At 39.1% G+C, this 25,775-nt stretch overlaps 1 protein-coding gene across 1 annotated transcript in view; it reads right to left on the bottom strand.

The window, feature by feature from the left end:
* The window catches only part of atg4a (autophagy related 4A, cysteine peptidase), a 56,660-nt gene that overhangs the window by 12,831 nt on the left and 18,054 nt on the right, over window positions 1–25,775 (bottom strand). Inside the window, exons 4-10 of the mRNA XM_059976835.1 lie at window positions 22,383–22,481; window positions 18,589–18,690; window positions 16,699–16,771; window positions 13,671–13,750; window positions 12,288–12,472; window positions 11,677–11,755; window positions 3,451–3,596 (exon numbers count right to left, since the gene is read on the bottom strand). Of these exons, the coding sequence (XP_059832818.1) occupies window positions 3,451–3,596; window positions 11,677–11,755; window positions 12,288–12,472; window positions 13,671–13,750; window positions 16,699–16,771; window positions 18,589–18,690; window positions 22,383–22,481 (764 nt within the window). The remainder of the gene's footprint in view (window positions 1–3,450; window positions 3,597–11,676; window positions 11,756–12,287; window positions 12,473–13,670; window positions 13,751–16,698; window positions 16,772–18,588; window positions 18,691–22,382; window positions 22,482–25,775) is intronic.

Below are 25,775 nucleotides of genomic sequence, written 5' to 3' on the forward strand. Positions count from 1 at the left end.
ATGGTTAATGGGGAGTGTCTGTTTGGGAAGAGATCACCCATTTTCAATAAATAGAATTTACTTTAATTGCTTTCTCACTTGCTCTGTGCAAAACTCTTAGACACAAAAGCCCAAGACTTTTGCACTGTATGTGGAGCAGAGAGTGAGTTTGTAAACAAAGCGGGAGCAGAATATGTTAGAAATGGTGAGGGAGGAGTATTGTGGAAGTGCTGTGGGACAGGTGGCAGAGAAGGAGTGCCAGGGGTAGGGGCTGGCACGGGTGCAGACACATCCAGCCCTGAAACACCAGGCAAGATCATTTGATTCCAAACAGTTGGTTTATTGATCATTACAGGATGTCTCTCTGGTGCTTCCCACTCCCTCGCCTCTCCTTTCCACTTTTCCCAAACATGATTCCTCTCTCCCTGCCCCCTTCCCACTCTCAGTCCACAATAGAGACCCATAACAGAATCAGGTTTGTTATCACTCACGAACATCAAGACTTTTTTTGCGGCAACAGTACAGCGTAATACATGAAAATTACTATAGTACAGTGCAAAAATCTTAAGGCTTTTGCACAGTACTGTACGTAGCTGCAAAAACTATTCAGTCAGATGACATTGATGTATGACCTAGTGAAAAAAAGATAAAATTTATATCTAAAAATCAGAACAACATGAAGCAAATATTCAAAAGTTTTGTCTAGACAGATATTATTATTCTGTGTTGGGTTATTTGGCAAATGTGCAGAGAAAGAAAGGAGGAAACAAAATTTGGTGCAAGATATTTTAATGCAAGATAAAAATCAGTGGGTGAGTGCTGATTTACACTTCTTAGCAGATGGTGTGCCATGAATTTAGTAGGATGTAAAACAGTGGCAAACTCTATGTTAATTTATAAAATATATCAATCTGATGAAAATGAGATACTAAATCAAATTTTACAAACTCCACAGTAACAAGAAACACAATGAGGATCTTGATAAGGTGATTCGGGATAAATCATTTCCACTGGTAAGCATATTGATAACTAGGGTGCTTATATTTAAGATGATTGTAAGAGAAATATACTGAGATTAAAAATATTTTGACATGGAAAACTGTTAGAATGCTTTATCCCATCTCGGGAATAATAAGGAAATAAATTATTTTTCTCCAGAGTTTATAAGGAAATGGAAGAGAACTGGACTACGTATCTAGTGAGCGTGTCCAGTCACATGATATCAAATAACAACCCTCTGTACCATATTCTATGATGCCCTGCAATACAATTCCTGTAATTCAATATCAATTACCCGTGTAGGTCAGGATTCTGGTCAATCTGTTACAACGATCCGTGGCTGGTACAGTGGCCTAGTGGTTAGCGTGATACTATTACAGTGCTAGTGACACGGGTTCAATTCTGCTGCTGTCTGACCATGTGGGTTTCCTCTGGGTGCTCCAGTTCCCTCCCACATTCCAAAGATGTGTGGGTTAGTAGGTAAGTGAGTGGCTTGTTGATACCATGCTGCAGCTCTAAATAAGATAAATAAAAATTCAAAGGTTTACAGGGAAAATAAAACTCTGCCCAGAAATGAAACCCCTCTTCAACCGTAGCTTGTAAAATTTTTGCCCAACAATACTCTCTGAAACTCTGAGTGACACATTGTGAAAAATCTGTCTTCATGCATGGTGCATCTATGTAGGCTCTATGCTACTGGCAATCTTTAAGATGTACTATAAAAATTCAATGATTCTAGAATATAAGGAAAGATTGAATAGGTTAGAACTTTTATCCCTTCAGAACATAGAAGATTGGGGGGAGATTTGACAGAGGTATATAAAATTATGAGGGGCCCAGGCAAGCAGGCTGTTTCCACCGAGGCTGAGTGAAACTACGACTAGAAGTCATGGGTTAAGGCTGAAAAGTGAAATGTTTAAGGGGAACATTTGGGGCAGCTTCTTCACTCAGAGGTTGGTGAGAGTGGGGAGTGCACTGCTAGTGGAGGTGGTTTTGATTTCCACATTTAAGTTGAGAAGTTTGGATAGGTACATGGATGGAAGGGGTTTGGAGGGATATGGACCAGGTGCAAGTCAATGGGACAGGCAGCTTAAATAGTTCAGCATTGACTAGATGGGCTGAAGGACCTGCTTCTGCGCTGAAGTTTTCTATGACTCCATTTCATTGACATCAATTTGCCATTTAATACTGTAATAGGTTATAATTTTGTCAGTAGATGGTGCTATTGTACTTTCTGAAATAAATTCAGAAATTTTATTTCAAATTTATTCAAAGATTGGAGCACTGTCCAGTACCTCACAAGGAATTGTAATCATTTGTCTCTTCCTCTTTAACACTGTGTTTCTGCTTTACTTTCAGAGCTACAAAGGATCTGAAGCTGGAGAATACAAGGAAAAGGAGACACAAGAGACTGCAATTGCTGGAGTCTGGTACAACAAACAAACTGCTGGAGGAAGTTAGTAGGTTCAGACAGCATCATTGGAGGAAAATGATCAGTTGATGTTTCAGGTTGAGAAAGAAAATAGGAGCAGGAGTAGGCCAATAGGTCTCTCAGGCCTGCCCTGCTATTCAATATGATAATGGACGATATATGCCTTCCTCTGATTCTCTTTTGTGCCAGTTCCCAAAAAAACCCTTAATTTCTTAATCTTTCAAATATTTAGATATCTTCACCTTAGATCTGATCATCTTGCTTCCACCACTTCGGGGCAGAGAATCCCAGAGGTTCACTGCCTTTGTCAGAAGAAATTTTAACACAGCTCAGATTTTCATTTTGTTGCAGAAACATTACAATGGTTGAGCTAAAGGTCTTGCTTCATTTGAGCCATCCAAGTACTTCTTATGTGAGTGGGAGAGAAACCTATGTCCCAACTCATTGACACCAACTGTTTGCATTAAATGTGTAACACACAAACTAAACAAGCACACATTGTGAGTCTGGTCACTCCAAGACCATAAGATATAGGAGCAGAACTTGGCTCATCGAGTCTTCTCTGCCATTTCATTATGGCTGACCCAATTTTCCTCTTAGCCCCAATCTTCTGCATTCTCCCCATATCTCTTCATGCCCTGACCAATCAAGAACATATTAACCTTTGACTTAAATATAGATAAAGCTGCCTGTGGCAAAGAACTCCACAGATTAACCACTCTCTGGCTAAAGAAACCTCTCCTCCTCTCCATTCTGAAAGGACTCCCCTCAATTCTGAGGCTGTGTCATCTGGTCTTGGACTCTCCCACCACAGGAAACATCCCTTCCACATCCACTCTATCAAGGGCTTTCAGCATTCAATAGGTTTCAATGAAGTCACCCCTCATTCTTCTGAATTCCAATGAATTCAGAAGGTTCAGACCTATCAGACACTCTTCATATGACAAGCCATTCAATCCTGGAATCATTCTCATGAATCTCCTCATATATGGATATTTGTGGTTGAAAGAGCAAAGAAAGGATGAGATTGCATCACTCACTAAAGCTACTGAAGGGTCAAGATGTGTAATTTTCATACGACGTGGCGTTCGGTGGCAATGATAGCTATAGTCATCCAGACTTCCATCATCCTCTGTGTCTACTGCAGGTTGAGTTGTATGGGGGTCCAGATAGATTAATTCATCTCCTATATAGATGGCAAAACATATTTCAGTCATTGATATTCAGTGTAGCACCAGAATAAATAAAATAGAATCGAATGTTCAATACAAATCCTCTAAATGAGAATTTCTTATGCATATGCACACAAGCAATTATACTGACGTCTGTCTTACAATATTATATTAACATCATAGTATTCAATATCATCGTAAAATGGTATATTAAAATCAGTACAATTTATTTGGTACAAATTACAGACTGGATATCTGACATGAGCCCAAAACAACCCAACTATATATGACAAGCTCAGGGTATCAAATAAAATTTCTCAGGTGTATGTAGAATTATACTGGGTCAGATAGAAGTATTAAAATTATAATACAAACAGAATAAATAGAGAGAAACTCTTCTCTTCAGCAAAAATGCCAAAAAGCAGGGGTCAGAGGATGAAGGTAATTGACAAAAAGAACCAAAATTAATAGGATGCTTTTTTTAAAAAAAAACAAAGAGTGGTTAGGTCCAGAATGAGCTGCAAGGGCAGTAGTCGAGGAAGATTCAATTCTCGCATTCAGTTGGGAACGGGACAGGTTTTTGAAAGGAAAGAACTTGTAGGGCAGAGGGTGAATGTTCCCAACTGGTCAGATCTAACATATATCCAATATGGGCCAAATAGGTTAGCAACTTCCTTCCATGAGGGAACCATTGCATGAACTCTTCATTACTTCTTAAAAATTACAGCACTGTTCAGTGTTAGAGTGGGGATTTATCTGTTGGCATATTAAAGTCTGCACAGGAGCATTTAATGGTCAATCCCTTTAATGAGAAGTTTATGAACAGGCTTCTCTGTGGCTTCGTCATGACTCCAGCCTTACAGCCTGATTCTGAAATCCATCATGGCTTCACCTCCAGATCTGGAGCTAATGGGTGAGTAATAGGCCATATACAAGGTGGCAGGTAGGAATACCACCCACTGTACAGGGAGACTGGCTCTGAGTTAGTCCTGGTCCCGGCCCCTCTCTCCTTGACAATAAAGGGAAGGCTGGGGCAGATGTGATCAACGAGAAAACAATCAGTATTTTTAGTATTTCTACCATCCATGCGTAAAATGTACTTCAGTGAACTAGCAGAATTTAGTGATTGCAATCCTAAAATGTATCATAAACAACAGTTTGGATGATGAAGTGAGTTTATAACTTACAAGGTAGGGTTTCAGAAGAAAAGATTGCTTTAATGTACAAAAATATGTGGAAGGTTAAGATAGTCAAAACCAGAATCACCAAGCATGAAACATCTTTCAGGGTAACGAAGCAGGTTTGTTAAATGACCTTAGACTAACAGTTCCCCTTAGGTGCACTGTGGTGTTGGGTGCACTATGTGTTGTGGGTGCACCGTGGTACAGAAAAAAATTGTTTCGTTTGGTTGGGTATATGTTCAGTCAGATGTCAATAAACCTGAACTTGAACTTGAAAGTTGCAGTCATATTATGCCAGAATTTCATAACCAGTTTGAGAGGAAAAAGTTTGTTTAACAAATCATCCGTGCTTATGTTAAATAAAGGGAATTACATTGGAATGAGACAGCTTAGGCTTAAATGGACTGGGTTGAAAGATCAGTAGATAAGCTGTGGCAGACATTTAAAGAAGAAATTCATGGTACTCAGCAAAAATACAGGTCAGTTAGAAGGAAATCTCCCTAATTGATTAGCCATTGTTTGTTCATCCATCTCCTCGTTCTATAGAAAGGACAAACCAACAGCAAGTAATAAGGGATAATCTAAAGCTGTGAATCTAAGGCAATATCACAAGGGGTCAGAAACATCATAAACAACCCCACACACCCTCTCATAGACTGTTTGTCCCACTTCCATCAGGGAGGAGGCTATGCTGCATCCACACCAGGACCACTAGACCCAAAAACATGTACTTTCCCCAAGCAGTAGGGATGATCAACACCTCCACCCACTAACTCCACCACTACATCATTAGTTCCTAGAAGTCACCTTATGTACAGCCTAGTGTCATTTTATGGATATACAATCAACGTATAAGCTATCATATATATTTATATTTATTGTGTTCTTTATCTTTTGCGTTGCATTGGATCTGGAATAACAATAATGTTTTTCTCCTTTACAGTGTACAGAAAATGACATTAAGCAATCTTTAATCTTAAAAAAATAAGCAGAAGTTCCAAAGAGTGGGATAATTTCAGAATCTAGCCTAAGAAAAATCAGTTGAAGGGATAAAAAGTAAACTTTTAAGAGCAACCAAGAGGGAAATATAAAAACTGATCATAAAAGTTTCTTCAGGCATTTAAAAAGGAAGAAAGAGGTCCAACTGAATATTGGTCTGCTGGAGAATTAATTTCGGGAAATAACTATTAGGAACAAGGAAATAGCAGAAGTTACACTGATATTTTACATTAGCCTTATCAGTAAAAGATACCATGATCATGTCATTAGTACTGAATAATGCTGGGCAGGAACTAAGTACCATCATTATAACAAGAAAATTGGAATTCAACCAACTAAGGAGGCTGAAAGGCCAAAAGGTTTCCTTGCCCAGGTGGCCTGCATCCTCAAATCCTGAAATAAGTGAGATAACGGATGCCAAATTATTGGAGTTTTATTGCCATTTGATTGGATAAAAAATGCAGAAATATGCAGAATAAAAAGATTTAGAAGTTCTCGTGCATGAAACTCAGAAAACTGGCGTACAATTGCTACAGGAAAATGTTCCTTTTTATAAGCGGGTTGGAGTATAAAGGCAGAGAAATCTTACGGCAACTGCACAAGATCAATGATTTCAGAAAAGATATTTTATTTTAGATAACACACACAAAACGCTGGAGGAACTCAGCAAGTCAGGCAGCCTCTATTCAGGGAAATAAACAGTCAATGTTTCAGACCAAGATCATTCATCAGGACTTCAGCATTATGAGTGTGTTGCTCGTGATTTCCAGGATCTGCAGAATCTCTGTTGTCCCTTATTTCATTGTAGGTAGTCCAGATGAGGTTCACCAGGATGATAGCAGGCAGATGGTGCTGGTGATATATGGTGGCGTTCTGCAGGCAGCTAGCAGAACTAAAAGCCCTTTCACTAAATATACTTTCTCTAGTCTACAATCACTACATTCTGCAGACTGTAGTTTCCCTTTGGGAGTTGTACTTTTGAAACGTCAGGGCAATCTGACATTTTTGCAGTATCCTGAAGGGTACAGTGAACCGGGCTCTTGAGAATGGGGGTATGGCAGTGGCGGCCATTGCTGCAGCAGACTTCGGGTTGGATTGAAGTGGTGGATTGAAAAACAAACTGATGCTTAGCTGATTTAAGCACTGAGCTAGAGTTAAAAAATTAAGGTGTCGAGGCTGAAGAGAAAGGACTCCTTGAGGCTTTACTTGCCTCAGTGCTGAACTGAGTTTGCAGCTGTGGCCTGCAGCCACCAGGCTCCTCAGGGCTGAGCTGACTCCATGGCTGTGGACTCTGAGGTTCATGTTCTGTGTATCACTTGTCTACTTTTCTCACTGTTTTCATGAATTGTTCTTTCTTTGCACATTGAATGTTTGACGGTCTTTGTTATGTGGGGTCTTTCATGTATTCTATTGTGTTTCTGTTTTGTGACTGCCTGCAAGCAGATGAATCTCAAGATCATACACGGTATACAAACTTTGACAATAAATATACTTTGAGCTTTCTGAACTTTGAACTTTGGAAAGATGAAGCTTGGAAAGGTTGTACCCTACACATTGGTGCTTGGAAGAATGAGAGACAATTTTATTTAAAGTTTTAAGATTCTTAGGGAACTGAGCACAATAAACACTGAGATGATATTTCCTTTTAGGAATAATCCAGAAAGAAAGGGCAGAGTCTGAGATATCCAATTAAGATGGTGATGAGGAAGAATTTTCTCTCTCAGGGTTCAGTCATTGGAAGAATGTTGTATCAGCCATGATCCTACTGTATGGTTCAGGGAGCTGAATGCCTGCTCCTGTTCCTGCTACTTACTGTTTGGTCTCAAGGTCCAAAGAGAAAGCCAAACCTAAAATTTACTACAAATAGGAAAAAGAATGGCTCAGCAAGGTAGCAAAGCAAATAGCATCGCACTACAACAGCACCAGTGACCCGGGTTCAATTCCACAGCTGTCTGCTGGAAGCTTGCATGTATCCCCCCAGGTCGTCCTGTTTCCTCGCACATCCCAATCAAGTGTAATTGGGCAGCGCAGCTCATCGGACCAGAAGGCCCTGTTACCTTGCTGCAATTCTGAATAAAAAATAAATTATTGCTGTTAAAGGACAGAGTCGAGATGAAAAATATCATTCATAATCAAATTCAACCAGATTAATATTAACAGGAAATGTCTAATTAGAAACAACTTGCATGATAGATCCTGGCTATTTGACCTCAGCTGACAGGACCCAACTGCATGTGCCTGGTTTAGATTTTGCCAATTTTGTAAGACTTCAGGTTTGGGTCAGTTTAGGATTGGTGGGGCTTGGACTGTGTTTAAACTTATTAATGCGATAATTAAACTGTACTTCTGCTGTTCCCAGCCCATTTATTAGCTTGATTGGCTTTCTGATACCACTATACTAGCAGAGTCATGGGATTAAGCCTGCCACAATTTTAAAATAACTTCCAAGATCTCTGTTACTTTTCTGGCACGAACTCTTAATTAGATATATTCGGTCAAGCAATATGCCAGTAACCACGGTTCCACTGAACGGAATAATTTAATTGTCATGTTAAATTTAACTCCAGAGGCGGTTTGAACACTTACTAATTAGAATACAAAGCATCAGTTCAGCGTTTCAAGATGGATAGCTGGCCCAATGAAGAAATAGCAAGGTTAACTGATTTGCAAGAAAAACTTTTTAAATTAATTTAACAGAATTTGTTAGTATAATTAACAATTTTGGACTAGGTTATAATCTACATCAAAGAAGCATAGCTGTATGAGCTCCTTTTGATCTGTAATTTGTAAATGACCCAAAAAAAAAGATGAATAATGGAAGCCATGGAGCATGTGGAAGATAAATACCAAATGAAGAGAAAGTATAAAAATCTAGAAACACCAAGACGATGAACTGAAGAAAAAAAAAAGTAAAAACATTGATTTTCAACACTCTTTTAGTAGTAGATGTGAAACATCATTAAAAACACAATACTGAGCAAGTAGGTTAAGTGCATAGCAAAAACAAGCAAGCTCAAATTAAATCAATGTTAACCGATTAAAACATTAAAAACAATAAAAATGAAATCTACACAAAACCTGCAGGGATGATTATTTTTAAACAAAATTACAGGGAGTCAGTAACATCTATGGCTGAACTGACTTCCCCATCAATGCGGGTCCAAGTCCAGCCACTTGAACACAAATACTCTGCCAGTTTAGTACAATGCTGAGGGAAAGCTGTACCATTAGAAACATCTTCTTTAGAATGAGATATTCATTTGAAGCCCATTCTCTTCTCTTAAGTGGGCTTAAAAGATCCAGTGGCCCTTGCTGGACTTTGAGGTCCATATTGCATGTGTTCCCCGATGCTGGTTACTCTTTTTTTTAAAAAACGCTGCTTTTGAATGGTTCGATGCAGACTGGGGCTCTCTGGTGAAGAATGGGCCCATAGCCTGCATTGAGTAGCGGTGCAGCACTGAACTGAGCTAAACTGCATGCCACTGGATTCCTAGTTTGATGATTGACATTCTGCATGCTGTTCACCCAGTCTTTGCCATTTGCGCAATTTGTTCCTTTTTTTGGGTGTTGGGTGTTTGATGTTTTCTTGAACGGGTTCCACGGTGCTTTTTGTTTTGTGGTTGCCTGTGGGAGGACAAATCTCAGAGTTGTATTTTGTATATGTACTTTGATAATAAATATACTTTGTATCTTTCCTCAGCTGATCCCTCGATAAGGACTGGTGCATGTTCCCTTGACTTCCCCTTCCTGAAATCCTCAATCTATTCCTTGGTCCTACTGACAGTGAGTGTAAGATTGTTCTTGTGACACCACTCAACCAGCTTATCTATCTCCTGTATGCCTCCTCATCACCATCTGATATTCTGCCAGCAATAGTTGTGTCATCAGCAAATTTGCAGATGGCATTTGAGATGTGCCTAGCCACACAGTCATGGGTGTAGAGAGCTAAGCACGCATCCTTGAGGTGCACCAGTGTTGATTGTCAGTAAGGATGACACATTATTTCTGAACCATATTGACTGTGGCCACCAGATGAGGAAGGCAAGGATCGAGTTGCAGGAGGAGGTACAAAGGTCCAGGTTTTGGAGTTTATTGATTAGAACTGAGGGGATGATTGTGTTAAACGCTTAGCTGCAATTAATAAGCAGCAGCCTGATGTAGGTATTGCTATTGTCTGGATGATCCAAGGCTGGCTGGAGAGCCAGTGACATTGCATCCATTGTAGATCTATTTTAGTGATAGGCAAATTGCAGCCAGTCCAGATCTTTGCTTAGGCAGGAGTTTAAAGTTCAAATTAAATTTATTACCAAGGTACATACACGTCACCACATACAAACCAGAGATTCATTTTCTTACATACATAAATAACCATGATAGAATGAATGAAAGACCGCAACAACTTGGGTGTTCAACCAGTGTGCAAAAGACTATGAAAGTGAGTCCGTAGATTGTGGGAACAGTTCAGTGATGAGGCATGTGAAGTTGAGTGAAATCATCCCTTCTCATTCAAGAGTCTGATGGTTGAGGGGTAGTAACTGCTCCTGAACCTGATGGTGTGAGTCCTGAGGCTCCTGTACCTTCTTCCTGATGGCAGCAGTGAGAAGAGAGTATCACCTGGATGGTGGGGTCCCTGATGATGGATGCTGCTTTCCTCAGTGTAGATGTGCTCAATGGTAGGGAGGGCTTTACCCATTTTACCCATGATGTACAGGGCTGTATCCACTTTTTGTAAGATTTTCCATTCAAGGGCATTGGTGTTTTCATACAAGGCTCTGATGCAGCCACTCCATATACTCTCTACCCCACATCTATAGAAGTTTGCCAAAGTTTTAGATGTCATAACAAATCTTTGCAAACTTCTAAGAAAGCAGAGGTGTTATCATGCTTTCTTCGGTATTGCACTTGCGTGCTGGGCTAAGGACAAGTCCTCTGAAATGACAGCACCAAGAATTTTAAAGTTGCTGCCCTTCTTCACCTCTGATCCTCCAATGAGGACTGGCTCATGGTTTCCTTCTCCTGAAGTCAATAATCAGCTCCCATCTTGCTGACACTGAGTAAGAGGTTGATGTAGCACAACTCAACCAGATTTTCCATCTCCCTCCTATATGCTGATTCATCACTACCTTTGGTTCAGCCCACGACAGTGGTGTCATCAGCAAACTGGAATATGGTATTGGAGCAAAGCTTAGCCGTACAGTCATAATTGTAAAGCAAACAGAGCAAGGGACTAACCACACAGCCTTGTGGTGCACCTATGCTGATGGAGATCGTGGAGGAGATGTTGTTGCCAAGCCAAACCGACTTGAGTGGATTCTGGTCATAACCAACCTCTCAAAGCACTTCATCACAGTAGATGTGCATGCAACTGGGTGATAGTTGTTGAGGCAGCTCACTCTGCTCTTCTTGAGCACTGGTATGATTATCACAGTTTTGAAGCAGATGGGATCCTCCAACTGCAGCAGTGATAGATTGAAGATGTTCTTGAACACTCCCACCAGTTGGCTGGTTTAGCTCTTCTAGTGCCTGTCTGTCCCACTGTTTTAACCCCAACCTAATCACAGGACAATTTACAATGTCTAATCAGTACATCTTTAAACTGTGGGAGGAAACTGGAGCACTTGGAAGAAACATATACACAAGGGAAGGAACAAACAAACTTGCTTGCAGATGTCACTGGAATTCAGATGCCCCATGCTATAAAAGTATCGTGATAACTATTCAATTCTATTTTCAAAATCTGCAATACTTTGCAAAAGTTTCTCTCTTTTCTTGCAAATGGATCTGATCTGCTGATAAGTAATTACAATATTTCCATATTTGGCAGTATTCAACATTATTAAGTAGTGTATCCAACCCATCCAGCAGACAACAGGGTGCAAGAATTCTGTTCATTATTAAAACTCCATATACTTACCAAGAAATCCTATAAAATAATAAGCATTGTTTGGTTTTCCACCTAAAACTCCTAAAGACTGAGGCATCTTAAAACACTCCTGGAACAGAAAAGAAATCAGGATTTAAAATTAAACAAATTGGTTAAAAGAACAGAAGACTAAGATTTTAGAACTGATAATACAGGAATAAACAAAAATAGTACAAAAAAACTGAGATAAAATGCTGGGCGTTTAAAAAAGGTCTGTGAAACTACAGCAGGCCTTTTAAAACTAAAAGATTAATCTTTGTAGGCATACACTGCTCCTTAGAACAATACCATTATCCCACACAGTTTGTTAAAATTAACTATCATGAAGGCAGAAAATTCAGAAGTAAGTGTTGACTGAATGATGGGTTACAAAGTTCTGTGTTTTATGTTGAGGAAGTCAGTAACTGTTCCAAAACAGTAGCTGGGCAATCAACCATATTGCAACCCACCTGCAGCTCCAGCTGAGATTCACCCTCTTTCTGTCTGTTATGGTCACGCCTTATTTTAAAAACATCGCATAGATGATTTCAGAACTAGTAAGCATTAAATTCAAGAGAATTCCTGACAAAGCCCTTTAGAAAGCATGATGGATTTAAACTTGCCTTTAATGCGTTGATGTAAACGGGATTGATGTGGTTTATTCCCATACGGAGAGGTATAATCAGTAAAAGTGGTTTCCAGTCCTTACGGTGCGCAGACACAGTCTGGGTTTTGGGCACATCACCTCTGTACAGAGAGGTATCAGTTTGTAACCTGCAATTCTCAGACCAATGTTTGCACAGTTTTTCTGAAACAATTTTGAAAATAAAAAAAATTAAGAAATGTGCAAATTTAAAGCAGTAATCATTGGAGAATATAAGGGAAAGGTATAAAATATACCACTTCTTCGAGCATCAGTGCCAAAACATTCATTTTCTTAAAAGTGGATGGATCACTGAACATTAATATGATACTTTAATAACTTTCTTTGTCCTTTCATATTGAGAAGTTTTTAATGTTAGAATAGTCAAAGAAATTTAAGGGACAAGGAAGCACTACCAGAAAGGGTCCAGGAGAAAGAAATGAAGTAGATTAATACAATTCAAGGAGGAATTAGAAAAAGTGTACAAGTAACATTGAATGATGGAGTGTCAACTACGTTCCACTCTGATAGAGGACCTTGCCATGCAGTTCCAGTGTGCTTCAGACCGATAACATGGGCCTTCCACATCTGGATGCAGGGGTCCAGGTAGATAAGGGGAATAAAAAGTAACCACACTTTTTTCTTAATGCTTATTCATGGCTTGTGGGTATAGTTGACAAAGCTAGTACTTCTTTGCCCCCTTGTATTACTTTAAAAGTACAGTGAGCTACCTTTCAGAATTCATGTGTTTAATCACTAGCAAATCTGGGGATTTCATATTCTCTGCTTTTTTGAGGGAAAAACTCTGCTGCATTAGAAATACTCCATGTTGTTATCTGTAACGATGGGAAAGTGGTAATAGCAAAGTTGCTTGGGGAATGGGGTCAGTGGGGTAGACTGTAGTTAGGTGATATTCTGAACATTGGTTTATATAGAGAAATTTAAACAACTGGGATGTCAGCAATGAATTACACCACAGCAATCATTGTCTGGTAGAAAAAATTCCATTTCTCATGAGTTTGAGTTTGGCATGAGATCAACAGAAACAAAAATTCTGGGATTTCCTACAAAAGTGAGTTTTATGTTTGTACAAAGCAAATGCTGCCCATCAATTCCTGGAAATGTTTGGTTAAAGATGCCATTTGGCACTTGTACCAGAAATGTGTAGAGACAGAAAAATTATTTCTCATTTAATATAGTGGTTCAGTAACCCATTAATGGTACAACAAAGGCAGATAATAGAGCTGATTTCCATATTAAGTACCAGAAGTCTAGCCACCTTATGCTAAATCTCACAGAACTTTCCAACTTTAAATAATGGACCGTGGTTTGTTAATGAAATAAGCAAACTATTAAGACTCACTGATATCTTCAATAACCACAGTATTGTCCATGGAAATGTAAACTGCCAGTGCATTCCAGTCATCAAATAACGTAAGCTTTCTGTGGAAAAAAAAGCAAACATTCATCTCATGTGTTTCGACTTGGAGATAAAGGAAATGGATTCCTAGACATGATTACAGAAAAATAAATTAGGTATACGCCAATAATTGAAAAAAATCAAAAACAGTTTTTAGAATATTAGTAATACACATATTATTAGGATTTCCATTCGACTGCAGTATTCTTTCTGGAATAGCACTTAACTCACCTTAAAGATACTATAAAGGGACTCCATTGAACTAGCAAGGAAGGGAATTTTAAACACTTTTTAAACATTCTACAGATGCTGGGAATCCAGAGCAAAACACACAAAATGCTGGAGGAATGCAGCAGGTCACACAGATTTACCATTCCCATTGATGGGTCTCAGCCTGGAATATTGACTGTTTATTCCCCTCCAGGAACGGGAAATTGTCCTAACTATTATGATCCATTTGTTGACATTCTGGTCTCTGAGTCTGTGGGTTCCACTTGAACACAAATTTGACACTGATTGTTGTACTGCACAATTAATGTATTTTCAAGGTGTTCTTTATCAAATAAAAAATTAAACCTTCTCCCCTAAATGAATTCAAATGATTCGATGGCAGCGTGTAAATTCCCATGAAAATCCTGAACCATAATTGCCTGTCAATAAAAATAATTAAGAGAGAATATTTGGCCATCATCATATTGCTGCATGTGGTGGCTGGTTTTGTGTAAATTGGACACCATATTTCTTACATTGCCTCAGTAATTGTATTTCAAAAACAGTACAGCATTGTCTAGAAATGCTCTGGGATGTTCTGAGATTTCAAAAGTTACTCTATTTGTACTTCCATGATTGACCTTAGAGGAAATTGAAGCCACATGTTGTTTATTTAGAAATTATATTATCTCAATGTCAGGAGAGTAGCGTAAGCCCATGGGAACTGTATGATGGTTTAGGGAATGCAACTGCATCTGGGGTTCATAGCCAACCCAACCCAGGTGGCTGCAAGTTTACCAGTGTAACCCTCTCACTGGTCTTGTATGCAAACTTGGCTCGATAGCTAACTCGGCCAACAGCCACGGGACTCAGCGATGAGAAGGCCAGCTTTATAAACAATATACGTCTAGAATCAGTATGATTTGGGTTTCAACCAGACAAGAGAGTTGGGATGTTTTGATTAATGGAACCTTAATTTGAGTGAATGTTGTGTAAATACTGCCCACACACATTTATTGGTCGGCAAGAAATTATAGACAGTACACTGCATAAAATTATAAAGAAAGTATATTTGCCAATTTCAGCTTTATCACACAGTTAATAAGAAAAAAAAAGGGGCCTATTACAGTTAATCCAGTGCAATGTACACATAACTGTCGGGAGCTCATTCTGGAGTATTTGGTGTACCTCTTACTCAAGTGTTGGACCCATGGTGTGCATGAAAACACCAGCCATATTTTCAAACTCCCCTCGAAGACCATCTCGAGCAAACTGGCTCGCTCTCTCATGAATGTTGCCCTTCATCCTTAAGAGCAATTCATCTGCACAAAGCACTTCTTGCAATGGCATTCTGCAGCATCTTCATTCTGTCCTGCTCCACTGCTCCCGCCAAAAAGACCCACACTAGAGAGTCCTTCATGAAACTCTCTCCACTCCACACTCTCTAGAACCTTCTCCAGATTCTACCATCCTGCTTGGCTGACACAACATTAATAACCTGGTGAAATTCTTTGAGGAGATTACAAGTAGGATGGATAAAGGGAATGCAGGATGTTGTATATTTGGATTTTCAGAAGGCCTTTGACAAGGTGCCACACACGAGACTGCTTATCAAGTTAACAGCCCATGGTATTACAGTAAAGATACTAGCATGGTTAGAGCATTGGCTGATTGGTAGGAGGCAGTGATTGGGAATAAAAGGATCCTCTTCTGGTTGGCTGCCAGTGACTTGTTGTGCTCCGCAGGGGTTGGACTTGGGACCGCTTCTTTTTCTGCTGTATATTAATGACTTGAATGATAGAATAGATGGCTTTGTTGCCAAGTTTACAGATGATACAAAGATTGATGGATGGGCAGGGAGTGTTGAGGAAACAGGAAAGGCCACAAAAGGACTTAGACAGATTAGGAAAATGGGCAAGAAACTGGCAAATGAAATAAGATGTTGGAAAATGCATGATCATGCACTTTGGTAGAAGAAGTAATAAATGTGCAGATTATTTTCTAAACAGGGAGAAAATCCAAACTTCTGAGATATAAAAGGACTTGGGAATCCTTGTGCAGAACACCCTACAGGTTAAAATGCAGGTTGAGTCAATGGTGAGGAAGGCAAATGCAAAGTTAGCATTCATTTCAAGAGGTCTGAAATATAAGAGCAGGAATTTGATGCTGAGGCTTTATAAGGCACTGGTGAGGCTTCACCTTGAGTATTGTGAACAGTTTTGGGCTCCTTATTTATGAAAAGATGTGTTGAGTGTGCTGGCATTTGAGAAGGTTCAGAAGAGGTTCAGGATGATTCCAGGAATCATATTATCATATGCAGAATGTTTGATGGCTGTGGGCCTGTTCTCGCTGGAATTTAGAATTTCAGTGAGTGTTAGATTTGGATTCAATTGTAACATTTAAGAGAAGCTTGGATAAACACCTGGATGGCAGAGATTCGGGGGGTGAATTTGCTATGGTCCAGGTGCAGGTAGAAAGGACTAAGCAAAAGACTAGACTAAATGGGTTGAAGGACCTGTTTCTGTATTCTATAACACTATAGCTTTCACAGTAGCCAGCCAATGAGTGGAAAATTGTTTCCCAGTATGTTACTTCTTGCCATTTCAAGTTTCTTCACTAAAAACATACTCTTCCCCACCAAATAGTATATACCCAAATGTCTCAATCACAAAAACTAACACAGAGAAAATAGACGTTAAAATATAAATTAAAATCAAGTTGTGAAGAGAAGTATGTCTGGAACTCCTCATTCTTCACTTACTTGAGTACTTGAGCCACTGTATTGGGTCCATACCATTCCCCTACAGATTTGCCCTCTCCCACTCCCATCTGAGCTGTTAAAAAGAAAAGATTGGAAGAGTTAGCATTCGCTCAGGACAATCATAAGTGCACATAACAATAAAATTTTACTAGAAAGCCAAATCCTTTGAGCAATATGAGTGAACAGCAGCAAAGCAACAAGGCTCAAATTAAAGCAGCTAGTTTATAACATTTTGGTAGCACCATAGATTCTTTGGTTAACCAATCCAAAGAGAATTGTCTGGTCTCACTGCTCTCCCTCTCTTCCCATCTCATTTCTGGTCTGAAAATTAGTATAAGATTAGTATCTAGTACTAATTTTCTTTTAGTACCAGAAAATCCTGTACATTGGCTCTGTTAAGCTCAGCCCCTCACTTGGGTCAGCTGCTCTATTTTTCTAAAATCAAACAATTTGGCTTTAATTACTGAAATACAGAATTTTAAAATCATCCAGTTAAGCATTGTTGCACAACTTACAAAAATACATTTAAATTTCTCATTTTCACTTATTGACCGGAGAGACACTTTTTCAAAATTTATGCCTTAAGTGACAATCAGACTCATCCTTCCACCATGGCTGGAGGAAGGGAATCTGGGTTATCAAGCATATCATCATAAGCAGTATAGAGAGAGGGCAAGAGAGGAGGGAAAGGGGGGGGGGAGAGGGAGAAGGCATTTAACATAAAAATTGTGTTTTCCTCTACATGGCTACAATCAACACCTAAAATACTTAATTTTCTTATCTTATCTGCAAGATTTGTATTTTTAAATCAAAATAGATTCTGCTTCAGATACAAATTATAGCCAACTTTCTATATTCTAACAGACCTGAGAGTAAAAATCATTTGCTGAGCTATCACAAGTAAAAAACATCAACTCACCAATACCCAAAGAAAGGATGCAGACGGCAGGTTATTGGTGCTATTGTCTCTAGCTGTCCAGCATGCAACATCTAACAAACCCGTAATGCCACTGGCACCATCTCTGTAACAGGTACAGCACGGGGAAGTGGCACACTTTCTGAATTTGCAATATCTTAGTCCAAAGCCAAGGCACTATCTACCTGAAATTTTCTATTTAGATGAGAATTAGGACATACTGTTACAATTATAGTTTATTTCTGCACCATTTTCTATATGTGTATGGCACAATGCTGCAAATGCACTACTAATTCTTAGCAATGGTTTCACTAACCCAATCCCTGATTTAACCCTAGCCTAACTATGGGACAATTTAGAGACAAAGTAACTTCATATGTGCTTCATGTCTGCAAGCTTCACAACAATTTGCCCCATTGTGTGATGAACGGAGACTGAGGCTATGGGCCACTCTAGCTCCAGGGCTATGGACTCAAATTGGTTCAGAATGCTGTTGCTTGCTTTTATTGTTTGTGTGATTTGTGTTTTTTTTCTCTTTCTCTGCTCATTGTGTGTTGGTCTTTTTTAAAAAATTGGGTTCTTTCAGGTTTCTTGGCTTGTGGCTCCACATAAGCAGATAAATCTCAAGGTTGTATAATTCATATATTCTTTGATAATAAATGTACTTTGAACCTTTTGATTTTTGAATCCTTTAACCTACTGCCTGGTACATCTTTGGACAGTGGGAGGAAACCAGAGCATCTGGAGGAAACCCCACACATTCCATGAGGAGAATGTATAAACTCCTTACAGCTGACATTGTGATTGAACTCTAAATTCAGACGTCCCGAGCTGTAATACCATTGCCCTAGCCACTATGCTACTATGGTGCCCCATATATTTATTGTGTTTTTATGTTCATTGTGTTGTGTTTTTTTAATGTTGCATCAGATGCAGAGTAACAATCATTTTGTTCTCCATCACATCTCCCTTACCCATTTGATGAATCGAGTAACAACTATCCTTTCTGTCCAGAAAACACTGCAGAATCCGGTAATAAGGCTCCGGCTGCCATTTGCCTTTCTCCCATCGCCAATCTGCATCAAAACATTTCAATTAACCAACTAATGAATGCATTTATATATAAAAGGCAGTTTGAAATAACTGTCAAGTATTAGTATCTTGCTACATATTAATGAAAATATTTGCTTGTTTCAGTCATTCTGTTTAAGCAAAGATCGCTGATAAGTAAACAACATTGTTGAGAGGAATTACTTGACTGCAAGCATTGGTAAAGCTTTATTAAAATCAGATGAGGCATTCACACACTCCTGAATCAACTGCTACATGAATACATTACAAATCAATTTAATGAAGCAACCCAGGGAAAGCAGTAGTTTCACAGTATGTTAAGTAGAGATACTTATAGTATAATAATAAAGATATCAGTCATTACCATGACTTACTTACGAAAGATGTGTTGTGCAGCACAAGACTTAATGGTTTTCTAGTGGTATTTGTATTAGTTCAGTTACTTATCTTTCAAAGTGTTAATGATGTGGTGATAGAATAGATGGATGGGGAAGAAATTGAGTAAAAGTTGATGGTCAAAAATCAGCTGTTGGGGAATATACACTCTGAAAGGTCAAAGAATCATAGAGTTGTACAGATGGGGACAAAAAGAGCAGTGGCTCCCGTATGAAAGGAGAAGTCCTGAAGCTTAGCCTCATTGGTTAACTTTTACATTGTTCAGCTTTTTGTTAGGAAGTAGCAGCTATACTCGGGAATTAAATTTTAGTAATCATCATTTAATACAATAAGAAGCAACCCTCTCAAGCACAGCTGCACAAACAAACAGCATGGATTGTGAAGAGAACAGGCTACATAACAGAATGGTTTCAAAAAATAATCATGAGATATTCTCATATGCAATAACCAAATGTACTGATGATAGGGCTGTGTTAATAGGTTTACATCAAATCTGGCATCAACATCTTCAGCTAAGGTATTTTGTGTCATTGTGACTGAAAATAAGGAAGGTTTCAGACTGACTATGGTGCCACATAATATACAACTGTGGTCACAGGCATTTTTGTTTTATTAATCAATACTTAAGATGTTTGTTTATCTAGAGTAACAACCCTCAATACTGTGATGAACAAGGAATACTTAGAATACCTAGATATTTTTATAGCTCAGAAACATTTATAACAATTTATGAATTACCTTCACAAACATGTTTGTGTATTCAGAGTTGGGCTTATCAGCTGAAACATGCTTCCATTGTATATTATGTAATTCTGTGGAACCATTTGCCATTTGACCAATCATTAAAGTCAACTCTGCACTACAAGCTATTGAAATTGTACTTAATCACCAGCTGCTATCTTTGTGCTTAAAGAGTGTATTTTTAAAAACTTAGTGTACTTTGAGTTAGGAGAGACTCTGTCACCAGGCCTCCATCTATGTTTGCTTTTTGAAATAAAGAATCAGAATCAGAGTCAAGTTTATTATCACTGACTTATATCATGAAATTTGTTGTCTTGTGGCATCAGCACAGTGAAATACAGTAAAAATTACAATAGATTACAATAATATAAAAATTAATGCAAAAAGAAAGCAAAATTGTGAGGGAGTTTTCATAAGTTCATGGTCCATTCAAAAATCTGACAGCTAAGGGGGAAGAAGCTATTTCTAAAATATTGAGTACAGTCGGCCCTCCTTATCTGCGAGTTCCGCATGCACGAATTCAACCAACCATGGATCGAGAAAACCCGGAAGTGCTCTTCCAGCACTCGTTGTTCAAGCATTATTTGCCTCGCATCTCGTTCATTCGTTACTTTGTTCTTCAATTCCTCAAAGGCTAAGAGGGAGCATAAAGTGCTATCTCTCGCCGAGTAAGTAGAAATAGTAGATCTTTTGATGCAAAGAAACAGAGACAGCTTCCTATAACAATGTTTCTAATTAAAACATCTACAATTCTGAAGTCTCGACGTTCAACGCTTGAAGATCCTCAGCCTCAACCTCAACCTCCAGTTCCTGACTTTAGTATTATTGAGCCTCCTCTAAAGCATCCTTATTCCCTAAACAAGACAGTGTAACAACTACTGTACAGGTATTACAAGTTTAACTCGTTTGATCATTGTTAGCCTTGAGTCTCAATCGTTCACTGCTTGTGTTAAGAGCGAGAAGAACACGTATAGTTTTTTTTCTTGTCAATATTCCCTAAACATTACAGTATAACAACTATTTACATAGCATTTCCATTGTATTAGGTGTTATAAGTTCTGTAATCTAGAGATGATTAAAAGTTTTACTCGTTGTTTGATCGTTTGCCTTGCGTCTCGATCGTTCACTGCTTGTGTTGTGAGCAAGAGGAACATGTACAGTATTTTTTCTTGTCAATATTCCCTAAACATTACAGTATAACAACTACTAACATAGCACTTACATTGTATTAGGTATTATAAGTAATCTAGAGATGACTTAAAGTATACGGGAGGATGTGTGTAGGTTATATGCAAATACTACGCTATTTTATATAAGGGACTTGAGCATTCATGATTTTTTGGTATCTGCGGGTGGTCCCGGAACCAATCCCTCATGGATAAGGAAGGCTGACTATATGTCCCTTTGGACTCCTGTACCTCCTCCACGATGGTTGTAGCAATGTGAAGTAGGTATGTCCTGGCTGGTGGGGGTATTTAATGATGGAAGTCACCTTCTTCAGGCACTGCTTTTAAAGATATGCTTGATGGTGGGGAGGCTAGTAACCATGGTGAAGTTAGTTCAGTTTACAACCTTCTGCAGCCTTTTCTGATCTTGTGCATTAGCCGGAAAGAATAGTGAGGGAAAATAACTAGTAAATACTGAGACAAAGGCTAAAAGTAGAGACACGGAATACAACAGCAATGACACCCAGGTTTCATGAATTTTATCGAATTACATTATCACATGCACCTATTGTTAAAAGAATACTGGATTAAACAGAGATATGGAATACTAAAGTGATGACACCCAAGTTTCAGGAACTTCACTGACTGTGTTAATCATTGTTGTAATAGAAAATTGGATTTACTGCAAGACCTGTGGATAATAATTTTTTTTCTGTAATTGTCCTAGTCTGCTTCTTAATTAAGTCTTTCCGTAGTCACCATTCTGTAACCAAAACGTAGTTTTACTGGTAATTTCACCAACTGGAAATGCAAAATCTGTACCAAATTGCTCAGGTAGATCAGCTTTGACCAGCTTTTAATAAATCACCCATTATTTCAAACACCGACTCTATGAGAGATTTGCTAGAGTTTTTTGGTGACATACAAAATCTGCTCAAACTCCAAATGAAACATGTGCTTTCTTCACAATTACATCAACATATATATTTGGGCCCAAGGTAGATATTTAGAGTCTAGGAACTTGAAACTGCTCACCCTTTCCAGTGCTGGCCCCTTGATGATGTCCCCCAACTTCTCCTTCCTGAAGTAACCAATCAATTCCTTGGTCTTACTGATACTAAGTGTTGTTGTGACACCACTCAACCAGCTGATCTAGATCTCTCCTGTACAACTCCTCATCATCATTTGAGATTCTGCTAACAAAGGTTGTGTCATCAGTGAATTTATAGATGCTGGTATCCGAGCTGTGCCTGTGTTGATTGTCAGTGAGGCGGAGACGCTATTTCCAATCCACACTGACTGTGGTCTCTCGATGAGGAAGTCAAGGATCCAATTTCAGTGGTTGTTACATCTGCTAGCCACAACAGTGATAAGATATTATAATACCAGCATACCTATCCCAAGGTGCTTGCATATCAATGCTTGTGCGAGGATCATCTGCCCACAGCGTAACATACACCCCCAGCCAGTATCGGAAGAAGGACCAGTCCCCCCTGAGTAAACAAAAGTGAAGAATTTACTATACAGCTTCAGCGGATGTAAATATTTTACGTTTTCAAAAAAATTCATTGCCATAATACATAAAATATGCATATGATTGTGTAATTTTCCACAAAAATTCCAAATATTTTTATATATTTCTTTTCCCTTTTTTATTTATGGAGAAAAAGCAAAGTAATCCATAAATATTCAACTATAAACAGACACAACGTGCAGATTTGATAAGAGGTGCAGTAAATATTGATGGCTTTATATAGAGCCGAGCGGAGACTACTGCCATTAGTTTGAGAGTTAATGTAACAGGAGCAGGAGTACGACATTTGGCTGTTCTGAAGATAAAAGAGAGAGCAGATGCTGGAATCTGAATTAACAAACAGAAATATTGGAGAAACTCATCAGGACAAACAGCATCAGTGGTGGCATAAGGTGGAAGTCAATGCCTTGGGCCAAGATACTGCATCAGTGTGAAGAGGAAATGGGAAAGATTCCCAGTTTATAGCAGTACAGATGGATTATAGAAGCTGGTAGGGCTCAGGTGAAACCCAATGGGGGAGTCGATGATGGATAGATGGAAAGGATTAGGAAAGGTGAAAAGAGTGAGTAGTAAACTAGGTGGATATGTGAGTATGCTTGGGAAGAGCGGACTGGAGGAGCCAAACTACTCAAATTCAGTGTTCATACCATTGAGTTGTAAGCTACACAAATAGAAGTCAATCCTCCAACTTGTGCTTGGCCATGGTAATGGAGAAAACTAAGGAAAGAAGGTCAGAGTAGGATTGTGGAGGAGAGTTACAATGTCAAGCAAACACTATGATGGCATGGTAGCACAACGGCTAGCATAATGCTTTACAGCACTAATGGCTGGAAATCTAGGTTTAATTCACACCACTGCCTGTAAGGGATTTGTATGATCACCCCACGAGCACATGGTTTCCTCTGGTTCCAAAGATGTACAAGGTAGGGTTAGTAAGTTTTGCACATGGTATGTTTGTGCCAGAAGCATGGCGACACTGGCAGGCTGATCCCAACACACTCGCAGACACAAAACACACATTTCACTCGATGTTTCAATACGCATCGACAAATAGAGCTAATCTTAATTTTATCTCAACTAGAAGGTCAAAATGACCTTTGTAGACAGAGCCCAGATGCACTGCACAGTCTAGACTTGTGAACAGGCTAAAGAGGAGCACAGTAACCAAGTCTAGGCTTGGCGTCACCAAAGTAAAGGAGGGTTCAACATGAGTACTGAATGCAGTACACCACGCTAGAAAAGAAGAAGAAAGAGTTCTGCCTGATTTGGAAGGGATATTTCGATCCCTGCATAGTGGTGATGGAAGAAGGAAGGCAACAGGTGTTGCACCTCTGGTTGCACAGGAAAGTGCCAGGATGGGAAGTGGTGGGGGAAGGGGAAGGCTGAATGGCCCCAGGAGACCCATAGGGAATGGTCCCTGTGGAAAGCAAAAAGGTTATGAGAGGTGAAGATGTGCGTGGTGTTGAGAATGCATTGGGGTTGGGGAAAATGGCAGAAAATTGTGTATTTATGCTGAGGCTGGCACAACACTTTAGTGAATCTCTTCCTCAGAACTTTTTTCCCCTGTCCATCTTAGCCTCATCAGGAAAAGTTGTTCTGATTTACAAAGTTTATATGTATGAACTTTAATAAAATGTATAAAACTTCATATAACTTAAATAACTGGTAATTGTTTGATGATGAACTTCAATATAAAAAAAATTACAAAAAAAAAGAAATGCATGGTGTAGTAAGGAAAGCTGCTCATTACATGGCAAGTAATTAGGAATGTACTGCCTGATTCTACTTTGGTTATTATTGCGTAAACACTTAGAACACAGAACATAGGCCATATAGCACAGTACAGACCTTGCGGCCCACGATGTTGTGCTGACCTTTTAACATACTCCAAGATCAATCTAGCACTTTCTTCAACATAGCCCTCCATCTTTTTTCATCCATGTGCCGATCTAAAGAGTCTCTTAATTGTCTCTAAATTGAATTCAATAACTCCTGTGTTCAATATTCCAGGCTAACATTGCTACCTTTTGATGGACTGTGAGATAGGATTGCAACTTTTATGGTCAGATTTGGCCTTTATTTTCTTCAATGACCAAAATGGATAATAGTTGTTGATGATGGTTTACACAATAGCTAACTAACAGTAATAATGTAGGGAACTGCTGTCCCCAATGGGTGCACTAGTTGGAAACATCAGTGAGGCATCCATAGACTACTTCAGATGTTTGTACTTTGCTGAAAAATTCAATTGCGTTTTGGGTGAAACTGTAATAATCCAGGTGGGGGGAAGAGTGTACAAGGATGGTACTACATTTGTTTGACACTTTTAAAACAGAAGTAGGGCTTTGTAGAAATGGTGAGGACTAGCATTTGGAATCGAGAGCAGAAAATCCAGGACCATCAGGAATATGGGAATATTAGAAAATAAGAGCAAGAGCAGGAGGCCTGGCTCTTCAAACCTGTGCTGCCATTCAAAACGATCACACCTGAAATGCCCTAGGCCTCACTGCTTTAGCTGTAGTTTTTCCTAGCCTTAATTCCTTGATCTTTCCAAATTTCATCAGCTCCCACTTTGAATGTACCCAATTATCTAGCGTCATCAAACTTCCAGAGTGGATCATTTCCAGAGATTCATTGTCCTTTATCTCAGTTTTAAATGATCACCACCAATACTTGTAACCATGTCTCTGCATTCAAATCAATTAGGGAGGAAAAGAGGAAAAAAAACAGGTCAAGAGAACTTGGAAAAAGGCAGATCAGGGTCTAGGACTGATGCTTTCATGCTGAGAATGCTGGAGGTGGCTACAATGGATTGGGGGGAGGGGCAGTTTACCTGCTGAATGAATCTTTAGAATGTTGCAAAACAGCCCTGAAGTAATCATTATCAAATGTCACTCCACCTGTCAATGACTTTCATTTGCATAATGTGAAACAAACAGTTCTCTGCAACTGACCTAGTGAACATTAACCTCAAATGTAATCGGAGCATTTCTGGCATCTCTTGCTTCTTTCTCAATCTCTCTGTCTCCATCACTGAAGTCAGTTTATCTACTGATATCTTTTATAAACCCTCTGACTCTCACAGCTATCTGGACTATACCTCTTTTCACCCTGTCACTTGTAGAAATGCCATCCCCTTTTCTCAGTTCCTGCATCTCCACCACATATGCTCTCAGGAAGAGTCTTTTCATTCCAGAAAAACTGAGATGTCCTCCTTCTTCAAAGGAAAGGGCTTCCCTTCCTCTACCATCGA

Source organism: Hypanus sabinus, chromosome 8 (genome assembly GCF_030144855.1).
Source record: "Hypanus sabinus isolate sHypSab1 chromosome 8, sHypSab1.hap1, whole genome shotgun sequence".
NCBI classification, from domain to species: domain Eukaryota; kingdom Metazoa; phylum Chordata; class Chondrichthyes; order Myliobatiformes; family Dasyatidae; genus Hypanus; species Hypanus sabinus.